We start from the raw sequence: 14,631 nt of genomic DNA on the forward strand, positions 1-14,631 counted from the left end.
AACATCAAGCTGGAGCTGAGGGAAATAGATGATGTCAGGATACCTCTCCCGGGGAGAGACAGGAAAGAGCAATGCGGGATTCACTCATTAGAAATATAGATAGCTGGGCTTGTGATGACCAGAAGAACCACATGGTGAATTGCCTGCCAGGTGAAAAGGTTGCTGATCTCTCAAGACATCTAAACAGATTTATGTGCAGTGTTGGGGAGATGGAAAAAGTTGCTTCAACTTGAAACTTTCTGCAAGTTATCTGTGGTCCTGGCTCTGTGCAGGGAGTGAGCCAAGTACTTCATTTTGTACGTGTTTAGAACTGTCCTCACCTGGCTGCCACCATTGGGTGTTTCCATGACTGCCGTTGTCTTGGGTATTGGACACATACATTCACTCCCCAGTAGCCCATTTCCACTGTGAAAGGAGACAGGATTTGCCCAACTAGTCCACTATTAGCTTCTGTCTGTTACTATTGTCAAGGAGTTAGTGGTGGATTCACAGCCCTTTGCACCAGCTCAGGGTTGGGCTGCAGGCCCTGGGAGACACAGGGCTTTTTGGGAGCAGTGGGAAAACCTAAGCTGCAAGCTGTAATTGTCTGTGGAGGGATTTGCCTTCCCACTGGAGTGGGCCCATTTACACTGCATCATAAAGAGGCCAAGAAAGCCTGGCTCTAGCCAGAAGAGAACTTCCCCAGTGCAGGAACAGACAAAGACAGTCACACACCCCAGCATAAGGGGCAGGCACTGGCCAAAGGGGACTCTGCTACACTGAGTCTGGGCAGTGCTGCTACCCGTAGGCAGCTCCATTTGGGTTGCAGCACTTTAGACAGCCCTCAGCCCACTGGGGATTCTCTTAGTCCCGATTTGGGAGTCACAGCAGCTCAGCTTACAGCTTTGACCTACGGAAGAAGGGCTGTTGTCTGAGTAACTAATTTGGGGTTATTCCTCTGACTGCTGTGAAGTGGTTCCTGTCTTCTCCTGCCATCACAGAGACTCCTCTCAACGTACCCTCCTAGCTCCCTTCTCGGTACCTTGCAGTTTCTTTAGGGTCACCTTTACAGCAATAGTTTTCTGACAGAAATTGCGGAGTCTTCTTTTCAGCTCAGAAGAAACCTCCAGCAGCTGCTGAAACTTCCCCTCCTCAGACCGAGGAGAGAAAAGAAACATTTCTTTGTGTGATTTATTATTACAGTGATAACAGCTAGTGATAACAGCTGGCCTGAGGGCCTGGAGTCTATGGGCCCCGTCTATGTGTGGAATGTACTGGCAGAACTATAAGTGTATGGTTCTATCACTGGAACAGCCCAGGCAATGGCAGCACAAGCTTTCTATATAGTGGCCCATTGATGTGCTTCGGTGCTGAACTGGAGAAAAGCTCCAGGGATGAGAAGGGACTTGTCTCCATGGCCAATTCAGTCCTTGGCCTTCATCATCTGTAAGCCAGGATGTTCGCCTATTTCTTGTATTTATTGCATGGTGGGCATCTGCCCACTAGGAACTGATCTGAGACCCCTGCTCACCCATTCCTGAAATGGAATATGGGCCTTTCACCACTGAGTCACTGGCTACAATTTTGCCTGTGTCATGAGTGATCAAAACATTTAGCACCTAATTAATGTTTGGTGACATGGGTAGGTCTCACTTTCTCTCCACGTGGGGCACTGCCTGTGTGCAGGGCTCTGGTTCCCAGTAAAGGGATCCAGGACAGGCTAGGGTCACTGAACTGGGAAAGTCTCTCAAGGAGCATTGGGAATGTTCCCCTTTCACGCTGGCTGAATGGTGGGGGGGAGGGGCATTTTTTATATTATTTAACATCAGTATGTCAAAATCATAATAATTCATATGAGATATGCCATGTCAGGTACTGTTAGAAAGGCTATGATGTGCTAAGTAAGATGATGATGTTCATGATGATGATGTATGGATATGGTTGATATATCTGTATCTATATATATGTTGGGCCACACCCCAGACATGCGTTATATATATAACTCACAGGTACAATGGGCCAGCAGGAGAAGCCAGGGATATACCTGATGAGTCACCAGTCACTCATGTGACCCTGGACTCCATCTTTTCCTGTAAATTTCCACAAGCAGCATGGCAAAGGCCAAAGGACATAAAAGGCAGCTGCACGACATCCATTTTCTCTTCAATCTTCAGCCTACCTCTGGATCAACTGAACTGAAACTGTGAAACAAAGGACTGAGACCCATCCAGGTACTGGATGTACACCAGAGGGATTATACAAGCCTGCAAACTCCACAATTCTATTAGAAACCTGATATATTTGGACTTTCAAATCAACTATATGTGTCTGATTGCTTTAATCCTTTAACATTTCTCTTATAGTTTCTTTCTTTCTTTTTATAATAAACATTTAGTTTTATTTACTAAAGCATTGGCTGGCAGTGTGATATTTTGGGTAAGATCTAAACTTATATTGATCTGGTGCTGTGGCTGACCCTTTGGGGTCAGGAGAAACCTTTTTGGTAAAGAGCACAGAGTTTTAAATAACTGATCTCTTTACTGGACCTACTGGGCGATTGGGAGCCAGAGACTGAAATGCAATAAAGGGGGCTGTGTATATTTTTATTTTGGCTTCTTGATAAACAGTGTGGGGAATCAGAAGGACTGTTTGTGGCTGGTTGGGAAGTCTGACTTCAGTGTCACCCACCGGTGTTGGGCGAATCTGCTCTCCTTCTACAGCCTGCCCGGACTTGGCATTTGCAAGGCTACCCTAGGCACGGATGGATCACACCTCCCTTGATAGGAAACTTATCCCATCTGTAGCCAGAGTTTTGGGGTCCCCAGCAGAAGCAAGTGAGGCCCTGGCATCCAATATTGCCAAACTCAAATTTTAAAATGTTCTCCACAGCCACGAGGATAGAAACTTACTTTTTCTTTAGGAATGAAGGCTGAAACCATCACATGTCCACTTGATGTTGGCATACATACTGGGTGAGAGGCAGTATGGCGCAGCACGTGGTGCAGACCCCCAAGGGGAAGGGGCACACTGGCAGCACAGGACCAAGTGAGCCAGTGTGCGTCTGGCAGCTGCTGTTTCTAAACAGGGCCTTCATGCTGGGCTGGGAGGAGTGGGGCCGCCCCCGCCGCGCCTTGCCCTATTACCCCCATGGGGGCCCACAATTATGTTTGGCACCGCGCCAAGAGTACAGAGTACAGAACATATCTTCTGAGAATTTACAAGGAATTTACAAGGAAATCTGTTAATGCCTTTAGCAATAAACATTCAAAATGGGTCTGTTCAGATATTTAGCACTGACTGTCAGACCTTGTCATTCTTAGCCCCGTACTATTGTCATTAAATATTTTAGATTTTGGGCATGTTTTTCGGAAGCATCTTTTTAAAAATGACTGAGGGGTGGATTTTCAAAGGCACCTGATGATGTTGTTAGGCGTCTAGAGGGCTTGTCAAAGCAGGCTGCATGGCTAAAAACAATACTGGAGCCATTCCTGCGAGGGCTGGAACCTGAGACCCTCCTCCTCACCAGGTTTCAGAGCCCAGGCTCCAGTCCAAACCTGAATAGCTGCATTGTTATTTTAGCCCCAAAGCTGAACCCCTGAGCCTGAGTCAGTTGACCTGGGCTCTGAAACTTACTGCCACTGGTCTATATTTGCAGGGTAGACGTACCCTCAGTCTTCTTAGACTCTGACATCTCTGACAGAGCAAACATGTCCCTAGCAGCACCTAATGCTGGGGAGATTTACCCATCTCTGTGGCAATGAACAGGAGCTCCTGGGGTAGGGGCAGTAAAGGGGTTAGATTTATGAATGGATAATCACCCCAAAGAAAACACTCTCCCCTCTTCTCTGCATCACCCTCTCTGCTGTCTTAATTAGTCTGGGCAAAGCACCCTGACTCCCTCAAACAAACTGTGTGGAGTTAGTTAAATTTTCTCTGTCTGTGCCACAAATTGTTCCTTTTCCTTCTCTGTCTGTGGTGTTGGAAAATTTAAAACTGAAATCCATTTTCTTGGGCTTGTTTGGACCGGAGTCTTGTATGGGCTGAGATGTGAACTGCAGACAGAAATAATAAAACTTAGAAAAAACCAGAGTCCTGTAGCACTTTAAAGACTAACAAATTAAATTTCTGTAGGCATAAGCTTTCGTGGGCTCTAACACACTTCATTTAAAACTTAGCTTTCCCATGAAAGATAAAATCCCTCTTCAGTTTAAGGCTCTGTCACGTCCTGGGATGCAATCCAGACTGGTGAAGTGCTGGGTCAGCTCTAACCTGTAATCCTGAGTGCCTCATGGTGCTTGGCCTTCGTGTTCCTCTGCCTGGGTTGCCCAGTAAACAGCTAGCATGCACTCCATGTATTAGGCAGCCCTGGCTCAACGCTTTGGATCCTGGTGCCTGCTTGCAATCCCCTGGAATTGCTCCAACCTCCAACAGCCTTAGTCAACAACCATGAGGTGACTTCATACTCTGCCCAGCCCCAAAGTTCCCCAGGAAGGGTGTTTCAAAACGTCCTTGTCCTGGAACAATCAGAGGAATGTTAAGGGTTGTTCTCCCTTTAAGGAGTCAATGTGCAGCAGTTGGTGACTTTCCTGGGAGGCACCAAACAGCTCAGTTTAAACACAATCCTGGCTGAGCCCCTTTCAGAGTCCAGTGAACCTTTGAAATGGATTCTTCTGATGGTGGCCTCTAGAGAACAGTCTATGTCCAGGCCCAGCTGTGAGGCAGGCCATAGGGAGTCTGCCTTGAAGGCAGTGTGTGTCCTGCTGCTTTCTCGCTGCTAAAATGTAAACCTTTTAGTTCCTGCCTCCTCTAATATAATTGATGGGGTCACGCCACCCCTGCTTAGCTTGATGGGTCTGTGTGAGATGTAAATACATTTCCTCTTTCAAAGTCCTATGGCAGTAACTCCCAGGGGGAAATTACATTCCTTTGTCTAGGGTGGGGTGTCACCGAGAAACGTGTCCCCCCTCCATGGGCAGCCGCCTCCCCCCGCTGCTCACCACGGGCAGGCTGCTCTAAATCATCACCCCTGGATCAACTGAACTGAAACTGTCATATCAGGGACTCTCTGGCAAGCCCCATCTCCACAGAAACCCCGCTTCTGACCCCCTCTCCAAAGGGGATCTGGACCAATCTTCAGCCTACCTCTGTGTGTCCATCCTACACCAGAGGGATTATTCACAATTCTATTAGAAACCTGATATATTTGGACTTTCAAATCAACTATATGTGTCTGATTGCTTTAATCCTTTAACATTTCTCTTATAGTTTCTTTCTTTCTTTTTATAATAAACATTTAGATTTATTTACTAAAGCATTGGCTGGCAGTGTGATATTTTGGGTAAGATCTAAACTTATATTGATCTGGTACTGTGGCTGACCCTTTGGGGTCAGGAGAAACCTTTTTGGTAAAGAGCACAGAGTTTTAAATAACTGATCTCTTTACTCGACCTACTGGGCGATTGGGAGCCAGAGACTGAAATGCAATAAAGGGGGCTGTGTATATTTTTATTTTGGCTTCTTGATAACCAGTGTGGGGAATCAGAAGGACTGTTTGTGGCTGGTTGGGAAGTCTGACTTCAGTGTCACCCACCGGTGTTGGGCGAATCTTGTCTCCTTCTACAGCCTGCCCGGACTTGGCATTTGCAAGGCTACCCTAGGCACGGATGGATCACACCTCCCTTGATAGGAAACTTATCCCATCTGTAGCCAGAGTTTTGGGGTCCCCAGCAGAAGCAAGTGAGGCCCTGGCATGCAATATTGCAAAGCTCAAATTTTAAAATGTTCTCCACAGCCACGAGGATAGAAACTTACTTTTTCTTTAGGAATGAAGGCTGAAACCATCACATGTCCACTTGATGTTGGCATACATACTGGGTGAGAGGCAGTATGGCGCAGCACGTGGTGCAGACCCCCAAGGGGAAGGGGCACACGGGCAGCACAGGACCAAGTGAGCCAGTGTGCGTCTGGCAGCTGCTGTTTCTAAACAGGGCCTTCATGCTGGGCTGGGAGGAGTGGGGCCGCCCCCGCCGCGCCTTGCCCTATTACCCCCATGGGGGCCCACAATTATGTTTGGCACCGCGCCAAGAGTACAGAGTACAGAACATATCTTCTGAGAATTTACAAGGAATTTACAAGGAAATCTGTTAATGCCTTTAGCAATAAACATTCAAAATGGGTCTGTTCAGATATTTAGCACTGACTGTCAGACCTTGTCATTCTTAGCCCCATACTATTGTCATTAAATATTTTAGATTTGGGCATGTTTTTCGGAAGCATCTTTTTAAAAATGACTGAGGGGTGGATTTTCAAAGGCACCTGATGATGTTCTTAGGAGTCTAGAGGGCTTGTCAAAGCAGGCTGCATGGCTAAAAACAATACTGGAGCCATTCCTGCGAGGGCTGGAACCTGAGACCCTCCTCCTCACCAGGTTTCAGAGCCCAGGCTCCAGTCCAAACCTGAATAGCTGCATTGTTATTTTAGCCCCAAAGCTGAACCCCTGAGCCTGAGTCAGTTGACCTGGGCTCTGAAACTTACTGCCACAGGTCTATATTTGCAGGGTAGACGTACCCTCAGTCTTCTTAGACTCTGACATCTCTGACAGAGCAAACATGTCCCTAGCAGCACCTAATGCTGGGGAGATTTACCCATCTCTGTGGCAATGAACAGGAGCTCCTGGGGTAGGGGCAGTAAAGGGGTTAGATTTATGAATGGATAATCACCCCAAAGAAAACACTCTCCCCTCTTCTCTGCATCACCCTCTCTGCTGTCTTAATTAGTCTGGGCAAAGCACCCTGACTCCCTCAAACAAACTGTGTGGAGTTAGTTAAATTTTCTCTGTCTGTGCCACAAATTGTTCCTTTTCCTTCTCTGTCTGTGGTGTTGGAAAATTTAAAACTGAAATCCATTTTCTTGGGCTTGTTTGGACCGGAGTCTTGTATGGGCTGAGATGTGAACTGCAGACAGAAATAATAAAACTTAGAAAAAACCAGAGTCCTGTAGCACTTTAAAGACTAACAAATTAAATTTCTGTAGGCATAAGCTTTCGTGGGCTCTAACACACTTCATTTAAAACTTAGCTTTCCCATGAAAGATAAAATCCCTCTTCAGTTTAAGGCTCTGTCACGTCCTGGGATGCAATCCAGACTGGTGAAGTGCTGGGTCAGCTCTAACCTGTAATCCTGAGTGCCTCATGGTGCTTGGCCTTCGTGTTCCTCTGCCTGGGTTGCCCAGTAAACAGCTAGCATGCACTCCATGTATTAGGCAGCCCTGGCTCAACGCTTTGGATCCTGGTGCCTGCTTGCAATCCCCTGGAATTGCTCCAACCTCCAACAGCCTTAGTCAACAACCATGAGGTGACTTCATACTCTGCCCAGCCCCAAAGTTCCCCAGGAAGGGGTGTTTCAAAACGTCCTTGTCCTGGAACAATCAGAGGAATGTTAAGGGTTGTTCTCCCTTTAAGGAGTCAATGTGCAGCAGTTGGTGACTTTCCTGGGAGGCACCAAACAGCTCAGTTTAAACACAATCCTGGCTGAGCCCCTTTCAGAGTCCAGTGAACCTTTGAAATGGATTCTTCTGATGGTGACCTCTAGAGAAAAGTCTATGTCCAGGCCCAGCTGTGAGGCAGGCCATAGGGAGTCTGCCTTGAAGGCAGTGTGTGTCCTGCTGCTTTCTCGCTGCTAAAATGTAAACCTTTTAGTTCCTGCCTCCTCTAATATAATTGATGGGGTCACGCCACCCCTGCTTAGCTTGATGGGTCTGTGTGAGATGTAAATACATTTCCTCTTTCAAAGTCCTATGGCAGTAACTCCCAGGGGGAAATTACATTCCTTTGTCTAGGGTGGGGTGTCACCGAGAAACGTGTCCCCCCGCTGCTCCGGGCAGCCGCTCTAGGACCAGGACCGATCATCACCCCCTCGTCCTTGATATCAGGGACTCTCTGGAACAAGGCCCCATCTCCACAGAAACCCCGCTTCTCCCCCCTCTCCGGGATCTGGACCTCTCCTGTGTGTCCACTTATTCACACGGTGGCTTCTATGCAAGATGCCCCTTAATGCTGAGAGAAGCTGCCCGTATCTAGAGGGCGTGGGCCCCCAGGAGGCAGGTCTGGGGCAGGGTGGCTGCAGTGAAATCACTTGATCGCTAGGACCCAGGAGCAGCTGGGGAATGACTCTGGGAGCGATCGCTGGGGTGGGGACGGTCACGCTCAGTCCCGACTCCCACCCCGCAGCAGCAGCAGCAGCAGCAGCAGCGCCGCAGGAAGTGAATTGCTCCGTGCTGGGGAGGCCAGGCTCCTTGCCAGACCGCTGAGACCCAGCAGCTGCTGCTGGGAGGTCCCCGGAGCCCGGCTGCAGCCGGGGAGGTGAATATCCCGGAGTAACATTCCCGCTGCCCCGCAGGAGACTCTCCCGGTGCAGAGAGAGAGAGAGCCCAGCCTGGCCAGCACACGCCTTGGCGTCGCCTTCCCGGCACCCGACCCAGCCTCCCTGCTCCCGGGGAGGGCCCGGCCCGGCCCGGCCCCGCTTGCAGGGAAGGTAAGAGAGACCTTCCCAACCCCCAGCTCTGCCCCGGAGCGATGCCTTCCGGTTACCCCCAGGCTTCAGGGGAGGGATTGGCGCAGGCTGAGCTGGCTGCGATTCCCCGCTCTGGGCCGGGAAACTTGGCCGCCAGCTCCCATTGTTCGCAGCAGGGCGACCCGACCCGACCCGTGTGAAGCCGGGCAGCCCGCCCCGCCGTGAGGGCTGGCACAGTAGCGATCCCTGCGGGGACATGCGGGTGGGAGCCGGGGTCACGTTCCCACAGCACAGGGAGGCTCGGTCACTAGCTGCCCCAGCAGAGGGCTCTGGAATTGCTAAGGCAGAGGAGGCCGGTGTCAGATTCTCTCTGCGGTCAGGGTACTAGAGCCCTAGAGTTAGCTGGGCTTCCTGGGACACACGCTGCTGCCTCCTTTGTCTTCTGGGAGCCTGGGCTGAGCAGCTGCTGCTCCCCAGCGGGTCTGTGCTGGAAGAGCCCCTCTGTGCCAGCCAAGGGGGGACTTTCTCACCTGGCTGGAACCAGCCCCTGGGGCAGCCCCGGGCTCTGCCGACACCAACTCCCGAGCCGGAGACTCCAGGAGGTGAGAGAGAGCTGGGGGAAAGTGCTGGGGGCATGCAGGAAAGTGACTCTGCACAAACGGCCCCTCCTCATCTCATCTCTGTGTGTCTGTGAGTCCCACAGCTGCTGCCCCCGACACATCCAGGCACACACTGTTGTTAGCAGTGGCAGTAGCTATTGGAGAGGAAACACCCACTGGAATGGCAGGACAGTAACCAGTTCTTCCATGCAGAAGGGCGAGTGAAGAGACGGAAAGGGGAACAGGAACAATAAGTGGGGAGGGAGGTTCCCAGCTCCCAACCCTACCCAGCTCCATTTCCTGCAGCGTCCCGATGCAGACTGTCTTTCCTGGGAAGAAGGTGAGGAGCAGAGAGGAAAAATCAGTTCCTGACCCTGCCTGCTCCCCGCGCTGCTGGGGGAATGTGCTGCCCTGGGGACAGTGTGAGGGGATCCACCAAAGTGATGCTTTGAATTCTGCTCTTTTCTAACATAGGGCTCAAAAGCTCTGTTACTGGTTTTATCCTGACTTATTATAGGGCTGACTTATTATAGGCTCATCAATGGTCTGACCAGAAGATAATTAGGTTCTTGTGCCAAAATCAGACTACAGAATTAAGAATTAAATGTAGACAATTCATTGCTTTGCAAGGACCTGGGGGAGTGTGGCAAGGACACTAATGCTGAGGGTGAAGCCAGACTTTAGAGATCTTTATTAAAATAAAGGAAAGGTCATTAAAGCGCCAACCCACAGAGTCAGAAAGAAATTGTGCAGTTCTATAGGCACTGATGGTACCTAAACTACCAGGTCACCTAAACTAACATACTCACACCCTTCCTTGGGGACATGGCAGTGAGAGATGAAGGACCAGTCTCGGCTCTGGCATCTGATTGTATCATACAGGATACAGGACTGTAGCATCCTTGCATTACACTCAAATACAATGAGGCAATGTCTACTGAAATTATTCAGTACAAAAATATAAGCCAAAATAATATAATCAATCAAACCGACAGAGAAAAACAGATTATATAATATAGTAAGCTAGTAGGCTAGCCCCATGGGTTACACTGGGGGCGTTTAAAAGTGTCTTGTAGATTAAGTCCCGATAGGAGGGGTCAGGTCTATGTTGTAATAATGTAACCAAGGGTTTTTGCAGCATGGTGGAGTGTAGAGTGTCTGTCTGCAAGGAAAAAGCCTTTGTGAAAACAGGCTGTGAAATGGACTAATGCTAATTTGGCAATCTTCCCAATTGCCCTTCTCACCCTGACAGGCTGCAGAGTAACGACAACATTTTGCTCCAGATCATCCCATCTTCCTAGGGGACGGGGAAGGGAAATGGCTGTGATGGATCCAGCTCAGGTAGGGGATTTTGGGAAGCTGCTGGGGAGGGTTGTTGTAGAGGGGGATGGGCAGGAAATACACAGGGTGAGGTAGGGATCATGACAGGGTGTGATAAACCTGCTGGGCCATGCTCGGCCTAGGGCCTGATTTGTGAACAGGCCTATGCGGGGGCAGGATGTGTGAATACTCCTCCATTTCTGAAACAGGAAACAAACCCCCAGGTCAGGGCTGGGAAAACAGACCAGAGTGCTGAAGCCAGAATCCACTAGGCAGAGACTGGAGTCAAATACAAAGGGAAGGTGCTGGGATTCCTGTCCCTGTTCCCTGCTTGGAGGTCTGCTTCCCACATCAGCCTGTGTCTAGTACATGTGTAATAAATGGGAAGACCCTGCCCTGCTCTGTCTGCTGGGAGGGACAAGTTGCTCTCACCTTCTCTCTCTTCCCTGAAGCCTCCTGGCCACTCTGAGCAGGGCGGGGGTGGGATTCTGCTCCTCTGGACCACCCAGAGTTGTCCTATTTTTGTGCTTTTTCCCGAATGAATAGTGGGATTGTGGATCCCTGAGTAAGGAACATTTGTTGTTTCAGATGCCAGTGACCTTTGAGGATGTGGCTGTGTATTTCACCAAGGGGCAGGGGGCTCTGCTGGACCCTGGTCAAAGAGCCCTCTACATGGACGTCATGCAGGAGAATTATGAGACTGTGACCTCGCTGGGTAAGGATTCGTATCCCCTCAGTTATGTGAAGCCGTGGGGCCTGCATTTCTGCATCTGCTCAGGTTTTTCCCTGGTCAGTTAGATTAGAGGGAAATAGTTTGCATAGTCCACAGCTCCAGTGTGAGAGAGCCATTCACCTCCAAACTCAAACTTCAACAGGATCAGGGAGTTATGGACCTAATGGACATGCTAATTCATCCCTGTGCCTCCAGCTTTCATGGGGGCAGAAGCAGTGTGTTATCTGCATTAATTCTCACTCACGCCCAGGATGTGTTTTCACCTCCCTTTATGGGACTAGCTCCATCTGTGGGGAGGGTTCTGCACTCTGGAGGTTTAGACATAGGTAGAGATTTATCACCAGAGCTGTCTTTCCTCAGCATGTCCCCCAGAGCACAAAGATCCTAAAAACTCCCAGTGAGGGTCTGACAACTGCCTCTCCCCCAGACATCTGCCTCTGCCAAGGGTGCTCAGTGACCATGTTGCCATCTGTTCAGATCCCACAGTCCCCCAGTAAATCATGGGTTAGTTTAAACTCAAGATGTGCCCTTTGTGACAAATACTCCACCAATCCTCAGTGGACTCTGACCATGCCTGATTTCACCCTCTGAGCAGGATTCCCCATTCCTAAACCTGACCTGATTGCCCGGCTGGAAGGAGGGGAAGAGCCGTGGGTCCTGGATCTCCAGGTCTCTGAGGAAAGGAAGATCCCAAGAGGCACCCACACAGGTGAGGAGTCAATGACATTGACACAAGAACTATATGGCAAATGAAGGAAAGAGCTGAAAAAACCCTCAAACTGAGCATTCTCAGTTCTGCCTCATCTCATCCAGGTCAGGCTGTGGTCAGCTGGTGTTGTATCATCATGGCAGATATCACTCACTGCTTCCCACCACACTGTTAGCTGTCAGGAGTTTTCTCCCCAACTTCACTTTCCTATGAGTGTTTGGATGGGATATGAGTCAGAATCCAATTTCTCAGTCTCCCCAGCAGTTATTATGCTGTATTTTCCTTGTTTGCTGTTCCCCTTTCTGTCCTTTCTACCAGCCCAGGCAATGACTCCTGCCTGGATCCTCTCTGTCCCAGCAGGTGATGAGACAATGAGTGAGAACGAGGCGGGGAATCCACAGCAGGAAGGTCCTGAGCTAGTGGAACTTCAGGAGGCCTTTTTCAGAAGAGCTGAAGGGATTTTTTCCCAGAGTTTGGAGCAGAGAAAAGCCTGGAATGATTGGCACAGGTCAGAGAGGAAGCTGGGAAATCACCCAAGGAAGAAAGTGGATGAATCCATTGAATGTTTGGATTGTGGGAAAAGCTTCAATCGGAGCTCAAATCTTACTACCCATCAACGACTGCACACAGGAAAGCGACCTTATAAATGCCTTGATTGTGGGAAAAGCTTCTGTCATCTCTCAGGCCTTAATAACCACAGGAGAATCCACACAGGAAAGGGACCATGTAAGTGCAGAGAGTGTGGCAAAGATTTCAGTGTACCATCAGCTCTTAATAAACATCAGAGAGCCCACACAGGAGAGAAACCCTATAAATGCTTGGACTGTGGGAAAAGCTTCAAGTGGAGTTCAAATCTTACTACTCATCAGCGACTGCACACAGGAGAGCGACCTTATAAATGCCTTGAGTGTGGGAAAACCTTCAATCAACACTCACATCTTATTAACCATAGTAGAATCCACACAGGTGCGGGACCATATAAATGCCTTGAGTGTGGGAAAAGTTTTAGTGCACCATCAGCACTTATTACACATCAGAGGACCCACACAGGAGAGAAACCCTATAAATGTTTGGAGTGTGGGAAAAGCTTTAGTCTACACTCACACCTTACTAACCATAATAGAATTCACACAGGCGCGGGACCATATAAATGCCTTGAGTGTGGGAAATGTTTCAGTGCACCATCAGCACTTATTACACATCAGAGGACCCACACGGGAGAGAAACCCTATAAATGCTTGGACTGTGGGAAAAGTTTCAGTCAGCGCTCAATTCTTATTACCCATGGGAGAATACACACGGGAGAGGGACCATATAAATGCTTGGAGTGTGGGAAAAGCTTCAGTCGTCGTTCAATCCTTATTAGCCATAGTGGAATCCACAGAGGAGAGGGACCATGTAAATGTCTTGAATGTGGGAAAAATTTCAGTGTAGCATCAGCCCTTATTATACATCAAAGAACCCACACAGGAGAGAAACCCTATAAATGCTTGGACTGTGGGAAAAGCTTCAGTCAGCGCTCAGTCCTTACTAACCATGGGAGAATCCACACGGGAGAGAGACCCTATAAATGCTTGGACTGTGGGAAAAGCTTCAGTCGGAGCTCAACTCTTACTACCCATCGGAGACTGCACATGGGAGAGAGACTGTAAAAGTTCCCTAAGTGTGGAAAAGCTTCAGTCAGAGCTCAAAACGTATTTCACATCAGAGAACGCACACAGAAAAATGCACACAGAAAAACCTTAATATTGCCTCCACCATGAGAAAATTTTCCGTGAGCACTCAAACCTTACTTAACATCAGACAATCCACACAAGTGAGAAACCCCTTAATTGCTTTTATGATGGGAAAAGTTTCAGTCCAATTAGAGAATTCACACACGACAGAATCTATAAATGTCTTTACTTTTGAAAAATTTCATTTGCAGTTCAAACCTTGCTTCACATCAGACAATCCACACAAGAGAGAGAACCCATAAATGCTTAGATTTGGGGAAAAGCTTCACAAGTTGGGGAAAACTGCAGGGAAAGATTCAGTCTGAGCTTGCACGTTATTCCACATCGGATAATTCACAGAAGAGCTTGAATGTTGGGGAAGCTTCATTTGGTGCTTGCATGGTATCAAATATCAGCAAATCCACATCGGGAAGAGCCTCTCAGATGTCCTTAGCCTAGAAAACGCTTCAGTTGAATGTAAAACTATACTGGACATCAGGGAATCATCCACACAGGAAATAAATTCTCTCAGTGCCCTGACTAGGGCTGGCCATAGTAAAAACTCCATTTCCTAATTCCCACACACATCCTTGCATTTGGCTGTCAGGTATCCAGCTGCCCATCTCTGGGGGCAGATTCCAGCAGCAGCTGACCAATGACCATCTGGCTTTGCCTGGTCTAAGCAAACTGCAGGCAGAGGAGGAGAAGTCCGGATTAGCCCCTCCTCCCTGCTCCAGCCCTGGCTGCTGAACTGGTAGGCCTGCCTCCTGCTAGAGGAAGGGAGAGGGAAACTCCTCCAAAATCTCCTTCTGCCTGAATGAAATTCCAACCTCTCCCTTCCTTTCCCAGACATGATGCCCCTTCATGGAGTCTTGGAGAGGGCTACTTGGGCCAGGCTGCACATTAACTCTGGACACCTGTCCCCACCCTCCATTTTCCAGAAGCCCCTGGACTGGGCTCCTCCACTTACCTGGAACTCATCCCTGCAGGGTGAATGTCCCTGGGAGCTGGCAACTCTTCCCCTCTCTGAATTCCCTAAGGGGCTGGGTTCTGGGGGATCAAATGT

At 49.0% G+C, this 14,631-nt stretch overlaps 1 protein-coding gene across 1 annotated transcript; it reads left to right on the top strand.

Annotated features, from left to right (window-relative positions):
• The first annotated feature begins 8,295 nt into the window (after nucleotides 1-8,295).
• On the top strand, nucleotides 8,296-13,745 carry LOC137161015 (zinc finger protein 436-like). Its single transcript, XM_067560021.1, has 5 exons — nucleotides 8,296-8,510; nucleotides 10,341-10,429; nucleotides 10,997-11,123; nucleotides 11,737-11,850; nucleotides 12,211-13,745. The coding sequence occupies exons 2-5, from the start codon at nucleotides 10,406-10,408 to the stop codon at nucleotides 13,500-13,502; spliced, it is 1,557 nt and encodes a 518-aa protein (XP_067416122.1). The 5' UTR covers nucleotides 8,296-8,510; nucleotides 10,341-10,405; the 3' UTR covers nucleotides 13,503-13,745.
• Nucleotides 13,746-14,631: the final 886 nt, after the last annotated feature.

This window comes from Emydura macquarii, unplaced genomic scaffold (assembly GCF_026122565.2).
Source record: "Emydura macquarii macquarii isolate MOO-44397 ecotype Brisbane River unplaced genomic scaffold, CSIRO-AGI_Emac_v2 contig_2227, whole genome shotgun sequence".
NCBI lineage: Eukaryota > Metazoa > Chordata > Testudines > Chelidae > Emydura > Emydura macquarii.

What these genes read in the sequence shown, in the direction of transcription:
- LOC137161015 (XM_067560021.1), top strand. Translation starts at nt 10,406, where the DNA reads ATGGCTGTGATGGATCCAGCTCAG. An exon ending in CTGTGATGGATCCAGCTCAG is followed by an intron (nt 10,430 to 10,996) that starts GTAGGGGATTTT and finishes TTGTTGTTTCAG; the next exon opens with ATGCCAGTGACCTTTGAGGA. An exon ending in TGAGACTGTGACCTCGCTGG is followed by an intron (nt 11,124 to 11,736) that starts GTAAGGATTCGT and finishes CCCTCTGAGCAG; the next exon opens with GATTCCCCATTCCTAAACCT.